Source organism: Crinia signifera, chromosome 5 (genome assembly GCF_055691185.1).
Source record: "Crinia signifera chromosome 5, ASM5569118v1, whole genome shotgun sequence".
Taxonomy (NCBI): domain Eukaryota; kingdom Metazoa; phylum Chordata; class Amphibia; order Anura; family Myobatrachidae; genus Crinia; species Crinia signifera.
The window spans coordinates 215,365,615-215,393,481 of record NC_139221.1 but is presented as its reverse complement, the minus strand read 5'-3'; the positions used below and the strand labels follow the sequence as shown (position 1 = coordinate 215,393,481).

The 27,867-nt window shown below is 42.0% G+C and overlaps 1 protein-coding gene across 3 annotated transcripts in view; it reads right to left on the bottom strand.

The window, feature by feature from the left end:
• The window catches only part of HECW1 (HECT, C2 and WW domain containing E3 ubiquitin protein ligase 1), a 404,927-nt gene that overhangs the window by 91,571 nt on the left and 285,489 nt on the right, over positions 1-27,867 (bottom strand). For 2 of the 3 annotated variants that reach the window (XM_083188525.1, XM_083188524.1), the window contains 4 exons: positions 19,688-19,857; positions 10,501-10,643; positions 9,605-9,705; positions 5,785-7,110 (listed from right to left, as the gene is read on the bottom strand). In XM_083188525.1, the coding sequence (XP_083044651.1) occupies positions 5,785-7,110; positions 9,605-9,705; positions 10,501-10,643; positions 19,688-19,857 (1,740 nt within the window). The remainder of the gene's footprint in view (positions 1-5,784; positions 7,111-9,604; positions 9,706-10,500; positions 10,644-19,687; positions 19,858-27,867) is intronic. The other variant, XM_083188526.1, reaches the window with a different exon arrangement.

Sequence of the window (27,867 nt, the reverse complement as noted above, 5' to 3'; positions counted from 1 at the left end):
GCAATTGAATTTGAATGAATGATGTTGGTGACAGTGTTAATAAAATATGCATTTTTCGTATTATAAAGTTATGTTTTAACGGTTTATTACAAAAGGTAATAATGTTAATGACAGATTAAGGGTCATTAACAGATTAAGGGTCCTACTGGAAATATCATTGAATTTTAATACATTAAATAAAGGTTAAAATTGATTGTCTTTGGCACCTTCTCTTTAAAAACCTTTAAACTATTTCCCATTTCTTGTCCTATTAACGGGACAAATTGAGAAGAGCCGCAATAAAAAGTTGGAGTTTCCACTAAAGGCGCTGAAAAAAGGTAAAAACAAAACCTTTTGACACATCACCCTTCTAGACTAGCAGGCACACCCTTTCTTTCTTAATTATACTGTATATGTACATGTGTATATATATCCAAACCCAATAGTGTTTTCTAAGCGCCCAATGTGTTCATATGTAATTTTTATAAAAGAGGAACAATCAATTCATTTATTTATTTGAAGATGAGGATTTTTTTTTTGTATACATGTATACGAGGATTTCTTAATGTACATACCTTCCTAATTATTACACCTACAATAGGTATGATTACAGGAAATCATACCTATTGTAGGTGTAATAATTAAGAAGGTATGTACATTAAGAAATCCTCATATACACGTATACAAAAAAAAAATCCTCATCTTCAAATAAATAAATGAATTTATCTATATCCAAAATACATGCTTTTCCCACATCTATCACATTCTCCATTTTCAATTATTACCTTTCCTCTTTAGATTAATAATATTGTAAAAATTGTATGTTATGAACATGGCTCTTATTGTTGTATTTCAAAAATTGTAGATCAATTGTTGTTCCCCTGATGAAGTTTCTTGATGAAATGAAATGCGTTGGGTAACCATCATAAACTGTAAAGGAAAATCACTGCTGTATGTACTACTCCAGCTTCAAAAAGTTGTGTAAAAACAAAGTATTAATCATTGTTTTATGATTGTTTTATGGTATTTTTATTAAATATTAAATATATGTTATGTACATATTGATTGTTCCTCTTTTATAAAAATTACATATGAACACATTGGGCGCTTAGAAAACACTATTGGGTTTGGAGATTTGTGTAGTCCTTACTAGTAGGGAACTTAGTGTTGGAAGCGACCACCATTGGAATTTAGCGCAATTTTAGAGATATTGGTGTTGATGTGTATATATATATATATATATATATATATATACACAAACAAGACCTGCACTCTCACCCCTGTATCTAGGTAGCCGCTGGGGTGCGGCTACCTAGATACAGGTGAGGTTACAGATGAGGTTATATGACGGGGGTTGGACTCCGTAGTATACCCCCTTATTGGATAAGCAATCCATAGCCATATACGGCTTCATAGAGATTAGTAGAGCTAGGGAACGGCCAGATATATATATAATATATAATAATTTAGAGAGGCACATGGGGCACATACATATATACAAATATATGTCTATATATGTATATAACCATACATACTCATATAAACATATATATGCATACATACATAGGTACACATATATATACATGTGTGGATAGATTTTCCACTAAAACACACTGGGATAGAGGTCACGGTAAACAATGCTATGGGGGGGGGGGGGGGTGGGGGTGGTGTCTCCATGCATACCTCCCTAAATTATTATATATTATATATATATATCTGGCCGTCCCCTAGCTCTACTAGTCTCTATGAAGCCGTATATGGCTATGGATTGCTTATCCAATAAGGGGGTATACCATGGAGTCCCACCCCGTCATATAACCTATTATAAACCTATATGGGCACCTTCATTCTTGTCTCCCACCTTGCGACCGACATCATGTGAGACTAAACTTATGTCTTTCTAACTACTATGCATTATGACTATGTGTACAAACGTACTTTATGTCACAATTATGATGCTTTGGTAATGGGATCCCCCACCCCTTTGCCAGGTCCCTGCTTGCAGCCTGTATAATACACCTGCTGCGTTCATCTGACATGTTTGTTTACATACTCAGATCACGTGACTTGCAGTCGCCAATCAGTGGCACTGATTGGTCTGCAGCACATAACGGGACCCACGAGTGCGATCCGCACCCAGTATTCTAACCCACTGCTACTATACACTTGCGCCACTTAGCTATAAACCAGTAGCGGCTATTATACATGACTGGCCGCCACTGATTGCCCCAACACCGGCAATCGGAGCCACTCAGCATCATGACGACGCATTTCTGGTCCCACCCGGAAGTGACGGAATACACTCGGCGGTGGGAGTGCACACTCCCTTATAAAGCAGGGCACCAGGCACCGGCTCCCTCTCCCTGTTACCCCATACCTATGCTGTTTGTTGCTGTATTGGATACCAACTGCCTTGAGAATGGTCCTGTAGGACCGAAACGTCGGCAGGCTCCATATTTACACGATTAAACATGGGACACCCAAATCCTGATGACTACTATTGAACTAAGTCTGGTGAGTGCTGTTTTCCCACATGGGAGTTACTGTATATATATATATATATATATATATATATATATATATATATATAATAGTGGGTTTGCAGGACGCACTCCACAGTTATTGATACATGCCGGTGCCAGGTCTGTAATGAAGAAATGCAGTACACTTACCCCCCCCCCCGTAGAAGGATGAAGACCAGCACTCAGGCGTAATTCAGGTGAAAAAAAATGAAGTTTATTCCATGTGCATGTGAAAGCAACAGTGGCTGTCCCAGGGACAGCCATTGTTGCTTTCACATGCACATGGAATAAACTTCATTTTTTTCAACTGAATTTTGCCTGAGTGCTGGTCTTCATCCTTCTACGGGGGGGTAAGTGTAATATATATATATATATATATATATATATATGTAGCAGAAGGGGATGTCACTCCTCCGGGCTTGCAAAGAAGGGACACGACACACAGCAGGGTGGTCAACGTTTCGGAAGCTTTACTTCCTTTTTCAAGACAAAAAGTGGTGCAAAAATATATATATTGTAACCATAGGATATAAAGTTGATTTCTACAATGGTTTGCTGTAAGCCCTGAATAGACACTTGCCTATGCATATTTTTAGAGAATGGACAACTGTGACCTTTTAGGGCACAGAGGACATTAGTATTTTGCTGAGCCAATGTCCTTGAAGTGTATATAATCATATGGCGAAGGGTTACTCAGAGAGGACTCACCCTGGAACAGAAGCACAGACGATGAACTGAAGGAACGGACAGAATGAGCTAAGCACACAGGTGTTGGAATGACAGTCGAGGCCTCCCCTCGACGTGTTATCATTGACTGTTTGTCTTCACTGAAATAACCTCCCAAAGCTGAGTATAATAAATCCATATTGTGTTGATCAAACTGTTGTGTTTCTTTGCTGTCCTTATATTAATTCCTTGAAACCTAAAAGAACATATATTCCCATCGGGAACATATATAAACTTATATATTATAAGACTGGCCAGAAACGGTAGAGCAGAGAGCCTGAACATTTCTTTTAGAACCCACTATGCTGCACTACTGCTTATGTCCTATAGGTTCTTACTCATGGTCCAAACACTTTAATACTGTAAAACACTTGCCCTAGAGAGCATGCATCAATTTTTAAACATGCCACACCCTCGGCCAACAAGGTCAATACAAGAACAGTGACATCATTATCATCATCCTTGCAGTGCAATCCAATAAATAAATTCTAAAACCAAAGGAGAAGTAAACTAGTTACAGAGATAATCCATTACCCTTTTTTCTGGCCACTGATCACCATTATATACATGAGCTACTACTGATGCCTGTAACTTACTGGGTGGTGCCCACAGAAGGAGATGCTCACCATAAAACAACACATTAATACACGTTGCGTAAACAGCCTAAAACTTGTTGCCTCCCTGTGACCAGAGGAGTGTGTTGCCACAGGACGGGAGAGTGCTAGCCCTTTGCCCCTTTTGTCAAGCAACAGCAGCCACTCACCAACATTCCCCTGTATTTTAGCCATCATGATCAACTTCTCCTTCGTGTTTGGTTGTATGCTGGGAACCTCTTGGATAGCTCACCTGACACTGTATCAAGCTATACCCCCTTCACTGAGGCAGATTTCATAGCTGCCTCCACTTGTGTTTTTCTTTTACAGTATTAATGGTGACAGTGTGGCCCTGTCCCCAGCTCCAGGCAGTTTTTGATGCATGCCTTGTTAATGATTGCCCCTTTAAAATAACCTCCAAGATGTTTGGCGGCGGTAGGGACTTCATTACATATCTGGGGGAGGACTGTCCTTTACTTAAACCCTATTGGTGGAAAGTAGTGGAAATGACTAGTCTCATTCTGAAGGAGGATTTACCTTTTTTGCCGTAGTTTTTGGTTAATAAACCTTTAGGAAGACCACAGTTCCATTACAAAAAGACTTTACTTTGTCACATAGTCAGTGCTTTGAAAGCGGTTATAACTATGCACTGGAAGTCTACAGTCATTCCATATATGTCTGGATATAAGGTCAAATATCTTCTTTGGATTAGTATCAGTGGCTGCAGCTCCCCCCCAGTTAAAATGTGCCACTGTGTGAAGCCAGCTGCAGTCTGTGACTGGCAGTGACTTTCTATTGGAAGTCTAACCTGCCAGTCACCCAAGGCAGTCCCATTGGGAGATGTTCCCTCCCTCCAGGATGCCTCCATGGGCTGCTGCTGGGCAGCGCATAAAAATGGGTTCTGCACATGCATGACATGAGGACAACACTGCGCATGCACCGACCCGGGATCGTGAATATGTTTCTATGGACTGCTGCCTCAGCAGCCCATAGAGGGTGAGGGTCAGTGCATGCTAAGTACCAAAGAAGCTATTACACATTTGGGGGTAAGGACCAGCAGGCACAAGCAGCGGCAGGGAGCAGCACAGTGGTGTCAGCGGAGGGGGAGGGGTGGCAACGCAGCAGTCCCCCTCCTCCATAGAGGTAAGAGCCGCCACTGATTCTAATCATTTTTATAGTTTAAACTCTTGAGTATTCTGGAGTGTAGCAAATGAAGCTCTGCCTCCACTGCCAACCCTGAACGCATGTCACTGTCTCCACCGTACATGCACCTTTGTCTAGGTAGGCATCTGATTGGCTTCTTAGACTGCCTTATATTTGCGGATTCTGTAAATACCATGTTACACATTTTACATATTTACACCACATAAAAAATTGTAAACCACAAGTTGAACTATATAAACAACACCTTGTTGATTATAGTAACAAATAAATATGATATTTGTCTTCTGTAATACACTACTATGAGTGCACTACAAGCAAACACAACTGTGGGCTCATGTTCTATATAGATGCTGTCCCTGGAAAATCAAATATTGATAACAGTTGTAAATGTAAATAAATATAAACTGCATAAATAAGTGAATTTAACACTAATTGAAAGTGAGATGACATATCTATATACTGTACCCTATACAAAAAAATTACCTTTTAACTTAACTTGTCTATGCTTAACCTGTCTATCCATATAACCAATCAGCTTGTAGCTACAATTTAGCAAGAACATAAATTTATAGGAAGAAGCTGACTGGTTGCTATGGGCAACTTCTCCACCTGCCCTCTTTAGAAGCTTTGATACTTCTCCCCTATGAGGACTTTCAGCCCTGGTTCTTGATTCCAGCAGTCAGAGAATACATGTCTAGTAATAAAATAGCATTAACCGCATTCTATCCAGTAACATAAAAAATGTATATTTACATTAACTGTATAATATATTGCATCCATTGAAAAATCCTTAATCTAACCTTCTCTCCTGCTGCTTGGCCCTGCAACTGGAGATTCTGGGGCACCAGGAGTCCTTTCTGAATTAATACTTTGACTAGAGATATCATCAGACCATTGGATTGAACCCTCGCCATGGTCCCTGTCTGGCTCTGGGCTTTGATTAGAATCAGGCATGGATTCAAATGCGCTGTTTTCCTCCTCCTCATCATCTTGAGAGGAGAAGACAGTACTTTCAGAGATTCTGGCACTGTCCACAGAAGAGAAACGGGTGTGGCTGGAGAATCGGTTGTGGCTATCATAACAGGATGGGCTATAACAAGAGGTACTGTAGCAAGAGGTGCTATAACAGGAAGTACTATAACATGAGGTGTCACAAGTATCACAGTCATGGTCCCCATGAACCCTCGCACTAGAGTCACTTTCACTCTCAGTTCTATTGAACTCTCCATCAACACAAAGATGATTACAATCAGGGAGATGATCATTGGAGATATCAAGGGGCAAAGTACTACTGTTTTCTAGGTCATCACCTTCATCTGCTACAATTTCAAGAGAAGGATCAGCCACCATTGTTTCTGTTTCACTCACAATGTCCTTCTCAGACATCTCCTTCACTGTTGATTCTTCATCAATATCTGCACTATTTTGCTCCTCCTCTTCTTCACCATCACCGATCATCTGAGCTGAAGGTAGACTGTGTAATAAGTTATGAATCCTGATGTAATGAGTACGAGGAGTTTCAGGCTCACCACAAGCTGATGCTATGACCGTTTCCAATTCAGAGACTGGCAGAGAGCACGGCCTAGTCTTTCTCTTTACGGTGTTTCTAAGTTTAAGTTCATTGTCCTGTTGGTGACAGATCTCTTCTGGCTCGACAAGATCTTTATCTTGCTCCTTGTCGGCTTCCAATAACAATCTTGCTTCTTCTGCAATTATTTCACCCGTGCCGTCTTCCTCCCTTGCAGTATTAGGATCTACAATACTCTCTACTTTGGCTTCAATCTCAGGGGGAAAAGATGGTGTTGACTCCTGCTCATCTGGCAAGATCACATCAGCTGGACTACTTTCTAAGCTTTCAAAGGTAATGACTGAACCAGCACAAGCACCAGTGTTTACTATTATGGATTTATGTAAACTGTTTTGACTTATTGATCTAGTTTCAATTGCAGAGCGTTTGTCATGAGCAACTCTAGAAATGCATCCATTTGGCAATTCAGAAGTCGGGTTTTCAGTGGCAACTGATGTTCTCCTCTGGGGCTCGTTGGAGAGGATTTCAAGTGGGTGACGTAATGGACTTTCATTCAGAACTGGATCAGGGTCTGAAGTGATAGAGATGTCTTCATCGTCTAAAAGTAGAAATATCACAATCAATAAATAAAACCAAAAACAAACTGAGAGGTCATATTTTAGGAGGGTTTCTTGAGTAAACCAAATTCCTTTGTAATCATACTGTAGGTCAGTGTTTTTCAACCACTGTGCCGTGGCACACTAGTGTGCCTTGAGCTGTTCTCAAGTGTGCCCCAGATGTAGAGATGCCCAAACCAGTTTACAGCCACCACCAGTTCAACTGTTATTTACTGGTCTTTTCATGTAAAGTGCCAATGTATTTTATTTGAGTTACCTGTGGGGACCAGTGAGATTTTTTTTTTTATATGGGGGCCAATAGGTTTGTTTTTTTTCCTGTGGGGGGGGGGGGGGGGCAATGTGTTTTGCCCTGTGGGGATCTCATGGTGTGCATTGCCAATTTTTAAATCTTACTTAGTGTGCTGCAAGCTAAAAAGGTTGAAAATCACTGCTGTAGGTCCTTTGTGTCCTGCTAGAGGTACAGTATCAATCAGCTTTATATTTGAAAGATTGTGGCAAGTATCTAATAAGCTGCAGCCAATGCATTCGGGCCGTGGGTATCCAAGAGAAAAGTTAACAGGGGCCAATTGGATACTGGCCTCTGTCTATTCACACTTTCATGACAATGGAATGGAATACTTTCATGAGTTTAGTTATTTACTAAGTACAGCTCTGCTTACTGACCGAGAGGTAGCATCTAGACATCCCCAGAAATGCTATAATATATTTTGCAATATGTTAACAATATTCCCAGGGACACTGTCATGCATTGTGATTACTTTCGCAACACAACAAAGTACACAACAAAATCATATCAGCTAAAATGAAATAGCATTTTGTTTTGCAAATTAGTGCAATAATAAATATTGATTGATAAATCGAACAATAATATAGAATATTTATATACAGAATAAAACTTGGTACTTTGATATCAGTTATATCTATATATATATATATATATATATATATATATATATATATATATATATATATATATATATACCCATTCACTATTTCCAGAGGGTTGTAATATTTTAATCTCTTTGTGTGTTTACAGTTTCGCTGTAAACTAATGACTCATGTGGCACTCAATGTGATTTAGAACAAGCTGTCTGTAAATAGCATTCTCCTCGCTAACACTTCTACTCGAATATAAAGCTATTAACCATACTGCACCAGCATATATCTCTTTACTTATCACACAATATCTCCCATCTCGACACTACGCTCTGCACAAGATCTGCATCTCTCTTATGCACGGATCACTAGCTCCCATTCACTATTACAGGACTTTCATCAGGCTGCACCCACCCTATGAATGCCCTTCCACACACAATAAGACTCTCCACTAGCCTCCAAACTTTCAAGTGTTCCCTGAAAACTCACCTCTTCAGGCAAGCCTATCATATTTAAGTTCCATACGCATAACCCAAGGCACTTATGTATTATATAGCTTTTCTTCTGGACGTGCATTCTTGGTGGGACTGCTATGCTATTACTGGTGCCTGTCCTTGTGTTTCCTTCCTATGTCCCGATAGATTGTAAGCTTGCAGCAAAGATGCTCAACCACTCACCCATACACGGTAAAATTATTGTATACAATTTGGACTAGATCGCATCACATCGCATAGGTTTTGCAATGCAATGAGATGAGATCTAATACAAAAATTATGTGCAGCGCATACTTTTTGAGCTGTGCGATGAGATGTGTGAGGGGAGCGCGCATCTCATTACACCCAGCAATTGTATCGTGTATGGGCACCTTAAGGTAGAAAAACTGTACCTGACATGGGGCTGCAGCAAGCTTTGATGTTCCAAGATGGAAATATGCCATCAAAAGATGCTGCAAATGAATCAGCCCCTTTATGTTTAGTGCATATCTCCCACCATCCCTGATTTCAGTGGGACAATTCTCCATGGGAGTGACACAGCCATTAGGACTCAACTACACCCCTAGTGTATAATGGCTATGCTCCCTTCCTGATCCTGGACTCCCAAGTGATGGGGGGAGCCATGTTAGTAAGAAAGTGAATATTCCATATGCTGGCAGAGGTAAACTGACAGTACTTATGAAAAATTGTATGTAGCACCAGATTGTGGGCAGTTGCCAGCTCTGAAGTCCACATGGCAGAGTGAGGTCTTATACCAGGAAGTGTACCAGAGATAGAGGACACAAACTGGATTCAATAATACACTACTGGCCATCATAAAAATTAAACAGTTTATCCATAAAATATAAGGGAACACTTTCTTACTTTAATAAGCCAAAAAAGACATATGGAAAATGTTTTCTTTAGCTGTTATTAGTTATTACTCTGCTTTCCTAATTAACATTATTCATTGGCTATATGAACAAGCAAAACAAGTTTACAGTATTCTATATGTAAATGACAACCTTTATGTTACTGAATTTTTTAAATAAATGTATTACAATTTAATATAATTTATTATTTTATTTATATTTTAAAATATATTTAAAAAGCAGAGATACCGCACCAGGGTGAATAGAGGATGTTATCTCAAATCGAAACTGTAGCTGTCCACTGACATGATCCGTAGGCAGCCTCCGCCCCAACGTGTAGCTGACAACACGATCTCTAGGCATTAAAAGAAAAATGAAGAACATCATGAAAAGTCCCTAAAATAGATATACTGTAGCATGCATTGAATTAAATAATTGTAATCTAAAAAACGTAAATACAATTTTGCTATAAATTACGTAATACTAAATCAACTGTGATTAGCTATACAGGTGTTTATTGAAATTAGATCTGACAATCTTATTTATTATTATTTTTTTTTTAAATAGATCGGAAATTTAAATGACACGGAAGACTGTGTCGGCAGACTTAATTTTAAATATATTACCATAGATAAAACAATATGGATAACAATGAATAACGATGACCACTTGGGCATGAGTCACGGAAGTCAGCTGTAAATGCAGATACATTTATGGAAATAGTCGCCAGATTTGGGCACAGCAGTAAAGCCACACAGCCTATATCTTGGTTTAGTAGCCCTCATCACTATCAGTGCATACTTGCACCCAGTCTTATCGTTGGTACAACAGATCTGTCTAAAAAAAGACGATCTCTGTGCACATACAAATCAGAGAAACCCACAACACACTGTCTACACACTCACACATGCAATTAATGTTACAATTAGGTTAGATTTAAGCTAAAATAGTACTGTTGGAATTCTGAATATTTTGACATATTTATTGTCAACATTCCGCATGCCAACATATCATACCCAGCCGATAAACTGCTGGCAGTGCTGACTACCTGTATCTTATAAATGTGACACTGTACATTACATTACATTTAATCAGTGCATTAGGTAAAACAGCTGTAGCCAGTGTAGCTTACATAATAGTTGGTACTCACCCAATGGCATGCCTTTCCAGGAGCCGCTGTACTGGCATGGACAGCTTCCCCAGAAATCTTTTGATGATTGGACGGCTCTTTGCAAACTTATCCTTAACTTCAATTTCTAAGACGTCAGTTGGAAGGGACACAAAGCTAAACAGCTGAAAAAGCACCAGAAAATAGATTAGATTAACGGTCCAAGTTAGGGGTCCATTTATTAACGAGTGATAAAACCCATGAGTTATAAAACTTGTTGCATGTGATAGATAATGCTCCGGCCAATCAGCTCTCATCTGTTATTTTTCAAACACATGACAGTTATTTTGCATACACCCCGGGTGATTTCACAGAATTTTGTAAGCGATCTCTTTAAGTTGCTTAGAAAATGTCCCTACATTGTTCTGTGTGTAGGGGTCATAGCGATAGCGATGTGCGTGGCCCCACACATTGCTATCGCCCGGAGATTAAAATTCAGCATGTTGGATAAACCTAATAAATTGCGGATCAGGGCCAGTGTTCTCACCGGAGAACACTGGCCCTGACAGATTGCTCAGACCCCCAATCCCTCAGACCTGTGTTGCTACCTTGAAATTATGCTAATTAGCAATATGTAAATTGTTGTACAAATGTGATAGGCATGTGTATTAGCGTCTAGGTGAATAAATACCCAGCATTGGAGGTAAAGCCAGCCACAAGCATTAGTATAATTGGGAGCACCAAGGGCAAAAATTATAAAGCCCTCCCCCAAATATCATAATACTAAAGCGTGGTTAAGCAAGGGCTTCTGTTAAAGGAGTTACGCATATATTAATATCATAATATCTATGCACACAGTGCTTCTGGGTGCATTGACATCCCCCCTGTGTTTGTATAAGGGGAAGCCAGTTGTAAGCACCAGTCAGGAATAATAAGGGCAGATACTAAGCCCCCCTGACACAATAGTACCAAAATTGGTCAAAATCAAGATTGTTTGCTGAAGTATAAAACATTTAAATAAAAACTGAATAATATACTAAAATCTCCAGGGGAATTAACACCTACTCACAACCCCCAATAAAGGGAGAGTGAGCTGGGAATACGGACACCATTAGGGGTGATAAGGGCAGAAACTAAGCCCCCACCCCAAAAAAACACCAGAGTGTCGACACCCACTGAAATAAGAAAGAATTCCCACTGGAGGAACCAAACACCTAGACTGTAACATCCTGATACACACTCCATAGATGTGAGTAGTCTGGGATTTGTACCAGAAAAAAGAGCTACCAATTGGCAATATAGCCGGAAAGCTCAATATCTAATCATAGAAGCTATAAAAGCTGCAGTACAGCAATACAATTAATTATAGCTTCCTCTCACATCTTGATCATATTCAGGGCACAACACAGGTTCTGTAATTTTTAATACACTACTTTCTCACAATCTCTTCTAAAATTATCCTTACACAATATATGTTATATGTTATATGTGATATCAGTATGTCCTTTTAATTCTTTATTTCACCATGTCTAACTGTTTAATGACCCGGAGTTTCTGTGAATAAAAGAAAAACGAAGGGACATTTTTTAATAAAACTTTATTAAACATCAGAGTTGATTCTTCAAAGTGCGACAAAAACAGGTGTGCATCGAATCACGCAACCGCTTTTCCTCTCCTTTTTTCCAGATTGCTCAGCACACAGTTCACTCTCAGAGGCAAATTCCTTCTCAAATGGACAAAACCATGCGCACTGCAGGTGGGGTAGATGTTACTTGTGCAGAGAGAATTAGATTTGGGTGGGGTTTTACTTCAAAGTGAGATCTATATTGCAGTGTAAAAATAAAGCAGTCAGTATTTTCCCTGCACAGAAACAAAATAACTCACCCAAATCTAATTCTCTCTGCACATGTTACATCTGCCCCACCTGCAGTGCACATGGTTTTGTCCATTTGAGAAGGAATTAGCCTCTGAGAGTGAACCAGAATAAGGCCCACAGTGCTGACACATCGCTGAGTGATCTATATTGCTCAGATCGCTCAGCAGTATCATCCCATGTGTAGGCCCCTTTAGGAACTGAAAACACGACAGTTAGGAGATGATTGGCAGTAGGACAATTTATCATACACAATGACTTTTATCATGAGTTTTATCATTTGGTAATAAATGAACAACTTTGTTTTCAATAATGAACAGTTCAGTAGAAGTAACATTTCTGAATATACAAACATTTGATCATTATATAATATGCATGTCATTTGTATCTTAATCAACTAGTTCACATGAATGGTGTGATACTCGTAAATATCATAAGCATAACACAACCAGGCAGAGATGCCTGGAATACATTAAAGCAATGAGTAAAGATATATAGATCCTGTCTGTGCACAGACCAGCACTGTACACAAGATGCACACGTCACCTAGGGCAAGATGAACTAGGGCAAGATGCGGTAATGTGTTATTCTGGAATGACTGTTGCTATTGGGACCTTTCAGCTGCTTAGATTTGACAAGCTGTGTGAACATTAAAGCTTGTGCCCAGTCTCTGCTGGATTATGGAGCCTCATGGTGACTTATACTAGAGAGAATGGACTTTCCTGTGCCAAAGTACTTTTCACACCACGGCAGCTTGCCAATTGCACTTGCAAGCCATGCTGATCCATTCAATGCTTGTATGGACCTTAAGTTGTTTGCTTTGTCTATTGTCATGTGGGGGGTTGATTCGGAATTGGGTAACTAGCCTGGAGGCCCATTACAGCATAATCAAAACTTGCCAGACAACAATAGATTTGCTACAATGCTAGAGCAGAAGGGCAAACCGCCTGAAGGAAGTTTTCAAAATATGCTTAATCTGAATTTATGGGCAGATTTCTTCAGAAGTGCCAAAGAGAGGGCTCATTACTTTCCAAGGTGTAGTATATATTTGATGAATTACATTTTAGACTACTTCACCTATTCTTTCCACCACTGGTGTTACCTTGCCTTCCATCACTCTAACTGGTCCACTATATAACTCCACCCTTTCTTGAATCCTATTAACATATGTGTTCTAATGCATGTACATCTGTATTATACTTGTAGCTAATTGATATCAGAGACTAATATCCCTTTCAGACAGAGAAAAAAGACCCAGAAATTTTCCGGCTCCAGGCAGGTAGTCCAGGTTTTTTTCTCTGTCTGTAAGGGTCGACGGGGGTCTAAAATGCCGGGGCTTCGACCCTGGAATTTAGCAGGGTTTCCCCCGTGTCTTAGTTAAAAAAACAGGTTGCCAACTGTCTGAAAAGGTGCAACCCAGGTTTTTGGACTCGGGCCGCCGAAAACGGCTCTGATTAGGTGACCTGATGGGGTGCTGGCTGAGCAGGAGGGCCTCTGTGATTGGCCGAGCGGGCATGGCACTGGTGCTGGCGTCTGGGGTAATGAGGGAGCTGCAGATAAGAGAGCATGGTGCACTGGAAGGCGCACGGACAAGGCCCACGCACATATGCGTGCACTCAGTGCACAACAATGGCACACTGAGCAAGGTGAATGCACGCATGCATGCAGTGCGCAACAATGGTGCACTGAGCTTGACATAGACACCCTAAAAACATTAAAAACATTGACAGGAGGGCCTCTGTGATTGGCTGAGCAGGCGTGGCACTGGTGCTGGCGTCTGGGGTAATGAGGCAGCTGCAGATAAGAGAGCATGGTGCACTGGAAGAGGCACGGACAAGGCCCACGCACATATGCGTGCACACAGTGCACAATAATGGCGCACTGAGCAAGGCGAATGCACGCATGCATGCAGTGTGCAACAATGGTGCACTGAGCAAGGCACACCTCATCTCTGTATGGCCAAAAATGTCCTTTTCTAATGACACACAGCATATTGCAGGGATAATTAGGCTTCTGTGTGAAAGGGGTTGACATGGGAAATTCCCAGGTTAAATGTGCTGTGTGAAAGGGGGTTAGAGCTTTTTTTGTATCCCGGGAAAAAACTGTTTTTTTTTGCGATTGTTCTGTCTGAAAGGGTTATAATCAGTGTTCCCTCTAAGCTGTGCGCGTGTGCGCGCGCACACAACTCGACGAGCGTGCGCACAGACATTACAACAGAGCGCACAAAGCAGCAGTGGTCCCTTTTTGCAGTTGTGGACTCAATGTGTGTTTCACCCATTAACTACATTGTGTGCTGTGTTTTGAATGTGTAATATAATTTTGAAGTAAAGTTAAAACAAATGCTGAATGTCATTTTCCAGATATATAAGTGACTCAAGAAAATGTAAATTTCCTTCCAAAGTTGCACAGCAAAAATCTTTTGCCGCACACAGCCTTTGTAAAATTAGAGGGAACATTGGTTATAATGTGAAGTAAGTAATATCTCAACATGCTTTCAGATCAAATAAGGATTTTTATGTTTGATTATGTTTTTGCTATGTGAACTGATTTTAAAAACCTCAGCTTAATTGCCCTTGGTATCAAAACAGAAATGAATGCAAAACTTGCTCATCACATTTGAAATAGAAGTTAGATGTCCATTGTAATTAACATCCCCACTCGTAACAAACTGAAATATTTATTAGTTGTACTTTTAATTATACTCTAAAAGCATGTATTTCTATGTGCCAAGGGACAGAATAAGCTCCCACACACCAATTAATGTGCACTTGCTGAAAGACTTTTTAAGAAAATGATGACATATGAGGTAAATGAAATAATCCAAACTGAAACATTTTTCTTTAATATACTTTATAAATCAATTCAAATAAAAGTGCATTTGTATAACATACTATGGGGGGGGGGGGGGTATTCAAACCTAAACGCTTCCCTCTTAATTTGCAGAGCAAATCACAGATCGGCGAGTAGCTGCAATTCCATTCGCATCTCACACACCATCAAATTATTTTTTCACAGTGTGTGTAGTCTGTGCGTAACCCAGGACCTACTTGGCCAGTGTGACAGAAACAGGCTGATCATGGCCAAAGCAGGTGTCACAGACCTTCCCTGAAAATGCTGGAGCACGCCTGCATTTTTCCCGTACCTGCAAATGCTGGCTTCCTGTCAGTCAACTTGCGAATGGCATGAGATTAGAAAAGACACTGGATGGCCTACATGCGCGCTATGACACTGGATTTTATCACTGGCTGGCCTACATGTGCGCTATGACACTGGATTTTATCACTGGCTGGCCTACAATGTGCGCTATGACACTGGATTTTTTCACTGGCTGGCCTACAATGTGCGCTATGACACTGGATTTTATCACTGGCTGGCCTACATGTACACTATGACACTGGATTTTATCACTGGCTGGCCTACATGTGCGCTATGACACTGGATTTTATCACTGGCTGGCCTACATGTGCACTATGACACTGGATTTTATCACTGGCTGGCCTACATGTGCGCTATGACACTGGATTTTTATCACTGGCTGGCCTACATGTGCGCTATGACACTGGATTTTATCACTGGCTGGCCTACATGTACACTATGACACTGGATTTTATCACTGGCTGGCCTACATGTGCGCTATGACACTGGATTTTTATCACTGGCTGGCCTACAATGTGCGCTATGACACTGGATTTTATCACTGGCTGGCCTACATGTACACTATGACACTGGATTTTATCACTGGCTGGCCTACATGTGCGCTATGACACTGGATTTTATCACTGGCTGGCCTACATGTGCACTATGACACTGGATTTTATCACTGACTGGCCTACATGTGCGCTATGACACTGGATTTTTATCACTGGCTGGCCTACATGTGCGCTATGACACTGGATTTTATCACTGGCTGGCCTACATGTACACTATGACACTGGATTTTATCACTGGCTGGCCTACATGTGCGCTATGACACTGGATTTTTATCACTGGCTGGCCTACATGTGCACTATGACCTGTACACATGTGCAGTCATCTGATAATTGGGCAGTCTGCTAATTGGCAGCCCAGCGATCAGGTCTAAATAACCACCTATGAGGTCGCTAGTGCACAGTGGGACCTAGACCAATTTGGACCAAGAAATGTTGGCACAAACATACAGTATGTACTCATGCATATTTATGTGATTGAGATTAACTGGAGAGTTGTAACAAAGGATGGAAAGGGCAATGTACAGTTATGGCAAGTTCATGCACAGTCATGGACAAATGAAAAAGAGGCACGCATGTTTTTCATTGAAAAACTTGAAATTTACAAAAGAAATTGGCATCCACTATTGTTTATTAAATATTGAATAGAAATCAGACTTGGCATTAGATTTTTGATACAACAGATTGTTTTAAATAAAAAAATTAAGTAAATGATGGGACGCCTAACCTAATATTTTGTTGCACAATCACTGAAACCAAACAATTCCTGTTCCTCTAATGAGACATGTGTACCTTTTATCTGAGCAAGCTTAACCCTTTGAGTGCCAACATTGCTGTGTGATCCTCAAAATATCCCTTAAGAATGCCAGCGTCGCTCACAGCGAATGTTCTTTCAGTATAAATAAATACAAATACAGCCAAGATAATTAATTGAAGTTTGGTTAAATACTGCACCCAGAAAAAGAACAGTGTCTGTGAGCGGCACTAGCAAATATTTTGAGGATCTTACACAGCAACGTTGGCACGGGTCCATGGCAAGTTACTAGTAATTCATTGTGAGGTCCCTAATCTGAGGAATCCCCGGCTTGGGCTGACTAGTTGGAGGGTATAATGCTTTGGCTGGGTTGACCAAACCGAATGTCCCCTGGCTGCAACACTACTTCGGTTATGGTATAAAATAAATCTTAGACTAACTCATGATAGACAGCCATATGGTCAAAAAGGTCGACGTGGAAAAAGGTAGACATGAGTTTTTAATGTTTTTTAGGGTGCCTATGTCAACATAGGTTAACATAGACACTGTCTAAGTGTACCGCGTCCCCTCGCATGGCGAGCTGCGCTCGCCATACTTCGGGCTCGGTGCCTTGATGCTCTCGGCACACTATTTTATTCTCCCTCCATGCCCTAGTGGATGGTAGGGCATGAAATACCACCTGTCGGCACGTCTCAGCTGAAAATGTACATGTTTAGTAACAGTGTGGTAGTGCACGCTATCACCAGCTAATATTAGCAGCAAAAGTGGTAGGACAGTTACATTTGAACCAACATTGGAGCAATAATTAATTGCTGCTGTAGGCTTGTCGCAGGGAGACAGAACCTTAATTATAGATTATAGTAATAAAGGGCATCCATAAATAATAGAATAAAACTGCGCCCTTTCATTGCTCTCTTCTACTTTCTGCAACAACACTTTGAAGGTTATTACATTAGTTGTTGTAGCTGAATGAGGACCCTTTGAAACCAGTTCTCTTTTCTACGAATAAAGGTAACAATGCTCAAAAAGGTAATTATAAGAATTATAAGAATTAATAAATGTGACCAAAACAAAGTTGTCGGTAGTGCATAGTGTTGAGTGTTATCAGTAATAAAGCACTGCGTGGGACACTGATGGTTTCTCAGGAGCATGGTACATGGGATGGGGTGCCGGATGGCCTCCCAACAGTCGGGATTCGGACGGTCAGTAGACCGAAGTCATTTATATGGTGTTTGGTAAGATATCCATTTAATGTGTAGATGACAGGTCCATATTAACTATACAATAGTAAGGTATTGGAAGCCAAAGTTCTAAAACGTCTGTCACCCAAGTTCATTAAAAATGCATAAACATAATACCCAACCTCAAGACGTTTTAACGCAAATTAATTGTCTTTGGAAACATGGCTCCTAAGGACCCATTATAGCCATATAATTCAAATAAATGAAATAAAAAAGGTAAAAATGTAAGAAAATTATATAAAATAAATATGCACTGTCTAGACCAGTGTTCCCTCTAAGCTGTGCGCGCGCACACAACTCGACGAGCATGCGCACAGGCATTACAACAGAGCGCACAAAGCAGCAGTGGTCCCTTTTTGCAGTTGTGGACTCAATTAATGTGTGTTTCACCCATTAACTACATTGTGTGCTGTGTTTTGAATGTTTAAATGTTTAATATAATTTTGAAGTAAAGTTAACACAAATGCTGAACGTCATTTTCCATAAGTGACGCACAAAAATTTAAATTTCCTTCCAAAGTTGCACAGCCAACATCTTTTGCCGCACACAGCCTTCGTAAAATTAGAGGGAACATTGGTCTAGACCACATACTTTATTTACAAAATTTATTTCCTATTGAATGTATTACACTGCCATCTAGTGGACAGAAAATCTACTGTAGGTCCATGTCTGCATATCAAGATATTGGGCCTGATTCAGATCTTGGGTGAAATTTAATAGGATGAGAGATTCCGAAAGTGAGAGATTTGGTAAGAAATTTCCAGGTTTTTTTTTTAAAGCGGCAATCATTTACACTGCAAAGTCAAACTGGTTTGATGATTTCCGCTTTAAAAAACCCTGGAGATTTCTTACCACATCTCTCTCTTTCTGAATCTCTCATACTATTAAATTTCCCCCTTATCGCTGTTGAGTGAATTTGCAGAGGTCTGCGAACAGATCGCTACCATTTTGACAGAGTCAAATCCTGCCCCATGCAAGTCTGTGAATGGTTTGCTAATAGATCGCTAAGCTGCAAATCAATTTGCAAATCCCTCACCATTGAATGACTTTCCTTGGTCTGTGCAAGTGTGCGTAACTCTGACCCTTCTACACGTCTGCAACAGATGCAGGTTGATCAAGGCCAGAGCTAATGTCACAAACCCTCCCTGGAAACACCTGGGCCCGCCTGTATTTTTCCTGACACTCCCAGAAAACCGACGATTGCCCATTGCGACCCAAACGCATGAGCAGTCATCCAATAATCGTTCGGCTTGCAAATTCGCACAGCAGAGATCTGGTCTGAATAACCCCCATTGTGTTTAAAGGGGTGTATTACTATAGAAATAAAGCAATATTATTATTTTCTATTATTTAATGTGCTTGTACACCGTGGGAAAGGCTAATGCTACAATTTTGTGACCCAATAATGGTTCAAGACCCTAAAGCGGACACTGAAGTGTGAAACTTAGACTTCGCTCTACCCATAGCTCTTTTCCTCACTAATGGACTTCATTTTATGAGGACATCTCAGGATATTTTTCACAAACAATATCCTGAGACTTGCGGTAATTGGTTTCTCTCAAGCTCAGCATTGCATGCGATGCTCAATACATTCCTGAGATGAATTCAGTTATTGCATTGCAGATTGGGTTATAATTATAACATTGTGACTAACCTCTCTTTTCCAGACAGGGTTGACCGTGTTGCATATTATCTTTGACCTCTTCTCCTGGCCATGGTGAGGGAGAGCAGGAAAGATGGTGTGTTTCCCAGGCTGGATGGATATCTTCAGGTATGGGTCTGGATTGAAGAACATCCCTTTTTTTAAACCCAATGCTTGGAAGTCTGAAAAACCATTAAAATGATAGGTCTGTTAGGCGTGTTTGGCTAGTTGTGTTCCAATTTTGAGATTACTACCAAATGGATGGGATAGGTAGTAATTGGTGAGATCCGAGGCCCTGTAAAAGCCCAGGAAAACAGTAGAGTATACATATAACTTCCCAGGTTGTGGTAATGATGGCATTATGGACGTTACCGGTTTTACAGTATGATGTCCTACTCTAATGAAGCTCTAGGGGGTCCGTTTGTTTAGGAATAGAGCTTCAGGTTGATTTATGAAGCTTCAGGTTGTAAAATGCAGCACTTCTATTTCAAAGGCCAGTGCTCTTACTGCAGTGGCTTCATCCTGCTATTAAAAGCACTGCCCTTTAATTGAGAAGAAACACTATAAGAAGTGCCAGGTTTTACAGCACAATGCTTGATATATAAATAAACCCCTGAGCCAGGTACAAGTTAGAGCCTACTGCTGTAATCTTTACCTTGCCTGATACGGGGAGTAGACTCTGGGGGTGATTCAGTAAGGCTCGCTAAGCTGCGGTTATTAGCGGCTTAGCAAGCCCATAGACACCATCCGGACGGAAGTTTTTCCCCCCCGCCGCCGAATTCCCTCGGTAGCATGCGAACACACCCCTTCACATGTGGTTGAGGGGAGAGAAATCATTCCATGGTCGCCGACCATGGAATGATTTCTCTCCAGTTTGGAAATAAAAGTCAGTCTGAACTGACTTGTATTTCCTCCAGTGTCTGCCGAAGAGGGGACGGGCGCTACCATTCTGTGTCTGCGTTTTCATGAGGACACCCATAAAATGGTGGGCGTTCCCCTGATGCTGCCCTTAGCACACCCTCCCTCCATTAACCGTACGAATGCCTAGGCGAATGTGATAGTCTCTAAAGGCGTTCGTACAGCGGCTCTCCCATGGGCAGAGCTGCACGATTGGTGCCTGGAGCTCCAGGGACCGACTGATCCTGTATCAGGCCCACTGAGCCAAGAACTGACGGTAAAGATTAGGTGAAGCGGTCATTGGAAGATAACACATTTGCATGTGTATAGAGGAAAATCATTTTCAGGAGCTGGTCCACATTAATAAGACTATGGGAATTGCTTCTGATTGGTTGAAAGCATCCACACCCCTTCCCTTCATTCTAATACTATATAAATATGAGTGTATTTGAATTAGTACAGTGATATTAGCATCTAGGTTTGCAGCAATAAATCCTATTTCTAGTTCTTCCTTTAAAGGAAAAGGTGACAGATATGAATTTAAGGTACTTGTGTAGCCCAATGGCTGCCTAGCGTAGTTAGCGCAGTGACTCCGTGGCAGGCCAACGGCTGCCTAGCGTAGTTAGCGTACTTAGCGTAGTGACTCCGCGGTAGCCCGGCTCTGTCCCCGGCATCCATGGCTCTGTCCCCGGCCTCCATGGAAAGCATAGTGAGCGCCTCTCACATATCTCCGGTAACTGCCAGATCCCCTGCACTGGCAGAAGCCAGCAGAGAGGGGATCATGCGGGCGCCGGCGGAGAGGCGATTCAGCTGTCTGAGACGCAGGTGCGTCTCAGACGCTCCTGCATCTCAGTAATTATTGCGGCACGGTACGGCAAAAGGTAGCACATGCGTCTCGTGCACAAAGGGGGTATGCGGGTGCAAGTGCGTCTTATGCACAATAAAGGAGGCATTTGGCAGTGCTCCATGTTACATACTGGCGCAAACGCCTCCTTTTCAAACCACCACTATCCACGCCAGCCCGATGCGGGGCAAGCGCAGCGAGCCCCGCGAGGGGACACGTTATGCGTCCCCCCAACCTGTTCATACGTCCACTATCCACGTCAGCGTGGAGTTGATTTTCTAAAGTGCATAAATACAAGAAATGTACGTTTTTATTACTTTCAATTCGGTACTTGTGTAATAGCACGGCGCCCGTTACCTCCAAGCCTGAAGCGTGGCGAGCGCAGCGAGCCCCGCGAGGGGCCACAGAATACATGTAAAGTAATTTGCGTCCCCTTGCGGGGCTCGCTGCGCTCGCCACACTGGATGTCGAATGTCCCCACAGACCTGCGAATGGATGTTTTGCATAAACATCCATTTGCAGGCTTGTATGCGGGCCCAAAATCACCGTATTTGCTGGCATATAAGACGACTGGGCGTATAAGACGACTGGGCGTATAAGACGACTGGGCGTATAAGACGACCCCCCAACATTTCCACTCAAAATATAGAGTTTGTTATATAAGTGCACCCGGCGTATAAGATGACCCTCCCACTTGGAGGCATGTTTTTCAGGGGAAAAAAGTAGTCTTATACGCCAGCAAATACAGTAAGTCACTCTCTGGTGCCTTCGATTTCTCCGTGAACAGGGCGGGTAGCTGACATCGGGTGAATTCAGCCGACCGCCCCTGGAAGGCAGGTAGCTGCCTCATTTGCATGGGGACGCCTGGTGGTTTCCTGGGCATGCCCAGGGTTTTCTTGGGTACCCCCATGAAATGTAGGACCACCTCCTGCACGTCCATCCCTCCTCCGCTTTGTGTGCCTCGAAAACTATGCAAGTCTCCGAGGGCACCCGCAGTGAAGACCTGCACATGCGCATAAGCAATTATTATGCGGATGCGCACACCATCACAACCGGTCCCCATTGTGAATTTGACCTGAATGAGGGCCAATGTGTAAGTGGAGATGTCCCAGGAACCCCAAGTGAACAAGGCACAGTCATCATCCCGGCATAAACAGCAGTATCATTGTCTAGAGAGTGCAATTTATGGAGACTGGTAGTACCATGTGCTCTCATAATTATAACTTTTGTCATCATAGAGAGACTATACTTATATTTAAAAATAAAATTGTTAATTGGTCATTAACCACAACATCCAGCAGTTTTTATCGTCTTAAATGGCATTAGGGCTAAAAGGATAGCACCCTAAAGCAGGGGTTCCCAATCTTTTTTGATTCACGGCACCCTAGAGTATAAAAAAAAATTCACGGCACCCCTAGGCCACATTTTTTTTTATTAGATTGGGTTTATATGCGATTCTTAGGATCAGTTGTGTGGTAAAGGGCAGGATTTGCTTCTGTTTATATACATTTTATAATTGCCAGCCACCAGCACTTGTTTTGCTCATAAATAATTAGCCATTAATAATTTTAATTGGTCCTGGATCAACAACCCAGGGCACCCCTGCAAGTGTCCCGAGGCACCCCAGGGAGCCACGGCACACAGTTTGGGAACCACTGCCCTAAAGCATCAAAATAAAAGAAATCAAATAAATGCTACATTATCAGTACTTTGATACTATAATATGTACAAAAGCAAACTGTATTTACTGTTTCACCTTTTCCTCAAGAACATTCCATCAAAGTGTTTTTTTGATGATGCCTAACTCTAAAGCTCTTTACACACTGGGTGATTCATTTCCCATGGCTGTCGATATGGTTAAGCATGTTGGCGGTGCTGCTGGAGAACGATACAGTGCATACACAGTGGACCTTATTCTGGTTGAATTTGTGGAAGTGAACTCTAAATTTGGGCGCTCCTCTCCAGGGCCGGTGCAAGATTTCTTGGCACCCTAGGCAAATTGTCAGCGCAACCCCCCCTCCCTATCACCTCCTGCCAAAATACCAATCCCCTCGGCTTTTGCAAACATGGCATCTTATAAAGTAAGTTGGGTGGATTGGGTTAAAGTATTAGGGATAGGATATTAAGGTTGATTTACCATCATGACTTCAGGTGTTACTGTTAGGCGTTATGATTAGGGAGAGGTGTGTATGTGCGTATCATTTATATATATGCCTGTGTGAATAAATTTCATGCAGCCATCATCCCTGTCGGTGACTATGTGGGGAGCAGTAGCGGGCGGCCAGGAAAGGTAAGATTTAAGCACTAGTGGGGGGACTACAGATAGGCTGTGGGAGGGGGGACATGGTTAGGCTGCAGGGAGGGTGGGTTTGGCAATTAAAAGGGGGGGGGGGTTGCAGTTAGGTATGCTGTGGGGCAGGTGGTACGCTTTAGGTGGTGGGGTACAGAAGTTAAGTTTATGAATTAGCATGGAAGGTTAGGGTCAGGCTGTGGGGGGGATGGTTAGGGTTAGGTTGCTGCAAGAGAGGTTTAGGGTACGGGGGTAGGGGGATAGAATTATAGTACATACCGAGCCCCTGTCGAGATTTTTTCATATCGGGATGCTGGGATTAGTCTTTTGACTGCTGGCATCCTGGATATTGTAGGTATACCGTTCTACAAGGTTATGGCTTGCATAGGCTAATGTTTGCTGGGATTGTACTACAGTAGGACTTTTAGTAGCCAGTTAGGACTGGCTGTAAAGGGGGATGGGTCAGCTGGTGTTTGAGGAAGCCCTTTCTACCCCAGGTGAAAGTGACATCCCCATCCTCTAGCAGCTCCGTGGCCTTAGACAGGTAGCGAGCAACATGTGTGTGTGTTGGGGGGGGGGGGGGGGTTATTCTGAGGACAGCTGACAGCAACAGAACTATTGGGGCTTGGTACACTAATATCTGTAGCCCCCCCATCCTTGACATACATATACACATTAATAGTATATGTGTGTGTGTGTGCGTGTATATATATATATATATATATATATATACATACATACACACACACACACACACACACACACACACACATATAAATACCGGTTCCGGACTTCCGACATCGGAAGTCCGGAACCGGAAGTAAGTCATCATCACCCAAGATAAACGGGCCAGAACTGCTGCACTAACCAGGGACCTGATGAAGAGATTGTTATCTCGAAACATGTTGTTTCTGAATTAGTGCCTAACTGTTTTTATCTGCACCAGACCTGCACCATACATCAAGGGAAGAAGGTGAGTGAGAAAGTGTCTGTCCACACGGATTTCAGATCCGGATCTTTTGGAACCTGTGTGTAGACTACACTATATCACTGCCTTCACCCTTAGTTCTAATCAAGGTTTATGTATGTTTTTTTATTGGAATATTTTTGGAAATAAATACTTTTAAGAAGTTTAAAGAAACCTTGATATATGTTGAATACTACATCAGATCGTGAGTAGTGGTACACAAGGGCTACAGGATTACAAAGGATATGATATTTAAGAATGCGCAATTAAAAACCACAGTGCAGCTACACCACAGATTCACAGAGTAGAATTACACCTCACAACTACTCAAAGGGTTGACATACAGTAGAGAAAGAAGTGGATCTGAAAAGTAGCGCTCAGTGATTTACTAGGTTCAAAAAAAGGTGATTAGCCTTCAATACAAATGAAATGATACAAAACCATATACTCCGTAATCACACTTGAGTTGGTTTCAGGTGGAAAACCATAAACTCCGTTTTCACACTAGAGTGGGTTTCCTTATTGCAGTGGATTTTCAACACGATGTCCCCTAATCTACATACAGGGGAGACATAATAGGACAAGACATAGTGCAAACCAATATGATAAAAAGGTTTTTAATCTAAAAGTTGCACTTACAAAGTGTAGAAGGTAAAAAGGCACATAAACAATGGTTCCCAGGCAATACAGCATGCAGGATGGTGTAGTGAGTCCTTCTCTGTTCTGGGTCCCTAGGTCCGGTACCAAGGGGGGCTCAGTCCAGGGTTCTCCTTATCTGCTTGCGCTGAAGTCCGGTCACCAAAGTCCAATGTCTCTGTACCACGCTTAACGCGTTTCGGAACGCCAGTTCCTTCCTCAGAAGCGTATAGTCCTTGTCCCAAAATGAGGCATATATATACCCCTCTTCCCTAAAGCATGTTGTATTATGCTTTAGGGAAGAGGGGTATATATATGCCTCATTTTGGGACAAGGACTATACGCTTCTGAGGAAGGAACTAGCGTTCCGAAACGCGTTAAGCGTGGTACAGAGACATTGGACTTTGGTGACCGGACTTCAGCGCAAGCAGATAAGGAGAACCCTGGACTGAGCCCCCCTTGGTACCGGACCTAGGGACCCAGAACAGAGAAGGACTCACTACACCATCCTGCATGCTGTATTGTCTGGGAACCATTGTTTATGTGCCTTTTTACCTTCTACACTTTGTAAGTGCAACTTTTAGATTAAAAACCTTTTTATCATATTGGTTTGCACTATGTCTTGTCCTATTATGTCTCCCCTGTATGTAGATTAGGGGAGATCGTGTTGAAAATCCACTGCAATAAGGAAACCCACTCTAGTGTGAAAACGGAGTTTATGGTTTTCCACCTGAAACCAACTCAAGTGTGATTACGGAGTATATGGTTTTGTATCATTTCATTTGTATTGAAGGCTAATCACCTTTTTTTGAACCTAGTAAATCACTGAGCGCTACTTTTCAGATCCACTTCTTTCTCTACGGTACACAAGGGCGTAACTACCATAGGTGCAAGGGGTGCAGCCGCTATGGGGCCCAGAGCTGAAGGGGGCCCATCTTTACTGTCTAAGTTATATGTTTTACATACCGTTATCACCATCAGTTGCTAAATAGGGGGCCCTTAAAAACTTTTGCTATGGGGTCTATAAATATCTAGTTACGCCCTTGGTGGTACACCACCCTATTTTAAAAGAAACCTTGATGTACTTGTTTTAACCTATGAAATAGTGAGTTGGGGTAAGCCAATAGTATACCCTTATTCAAAATTCACGCCTGTTAGAAGCATTTTCACACATTGGATCTTGTATATCCTTTTTCTATTTCATAAATATGGAAAATATATCTGAGGAAATAATCGGAGGAAATTGCTGATCTAAAACTTCGTGGGAACCTAGAGCCATAATTTCAATGGAAGGGGAGTATAACCTGATTTTGAAATAATTCTCTTTACGTTACCCCAAAAATAAGTGTGTTCATGAGAGGAGCACCCAAATTTAGAGTTCACTTCCACAAATTGTACATTACGTTAGGGATTAAGGGAAACTATCCCACTACTCTAGTTAGGTGACCCTCAATCATACTGGCGCAAAGAGATTTTCACTACAAATACTTGAAATAGTTACTCCTTATTCTGGTTGACTTGCAAGGCTGCGAATTTCCGAATTTCCGCCCGCCCCCTTCTTACGCCGGGTTTGTTCGCACGGCCTGTGAATGGATGTTTAACATAAATATCCATTCAAAATGATGTGGAACGAGCACACATATCTAAGTGACTCCCAGGTCAATTAGATTTGCGTGCACACTCCACAGGTACTGGGCAGGCAGCTGAGATCCGGTGATGTCAGCTGCCCACCCCCCGGCACCGCCGTCACAGGCAGAATACGATGGGAACACCCAGCGTTTTCATGGAAACACCCATGAAACGCTGGGCGTTCCCATGGGCGCGACTACCCGCTTCCGTCCCATGTAGTGTTGGGTGTATGTGCCCAGCAAACACCCTGTTCGCCATGACTGCACGCACCCGGCATATGCGCATGTGCAGAAATGCGCACGCACTCTTCAAAAACATTGTGCAAATTTGCATGCGAAGGAACCAACCTTACTACCAATTCATTCCATAGTCGGCAACCACTGAATGATTTGTCCCTCGCACCAAAGGCTGTGAATAGATGTTTATGTAAAACATCCATTCGCAGCCGTGCGGGGAACTCGCCGAGCAACGATGGGTGGGCGACCATGCGAGCAGCAGCAGTAGCGCACTCAGAGGGGGTTTCTGAGTACCCAGAAACCCCCCCAGGAGTCTAGGCTGAAAGCTGAGGGTCCCCTCTTTCCATGGGTACAAGAATTTAAAAAATCGGCCCTTGGGAACCGGAGATATCTGACTTCAAAGCAGCGGTCCCCATCCAAGCCTGTTAATTGCTCTTCCCAGTCAGATATTTCAGGTTCTGTCTGACTTAGAATTTTTCTGAGAGTATAATCCAAAAGCTGGGACTCTCCCCCTTTAATGGACACTAGTAGCTTGTCTCTACTGTTCCCAGAACCAGAGATATCAGCCTTCCAGCAGCTGGTTACTGCTCCTGCTCCACACACCTGGTATGTAGTTTTATATACTCTGCCTCCTGAACTCTGATCCCCTAGTCCCCAATACCATTTGGTAGGTGGGATTCTCTAGTGTTTAAT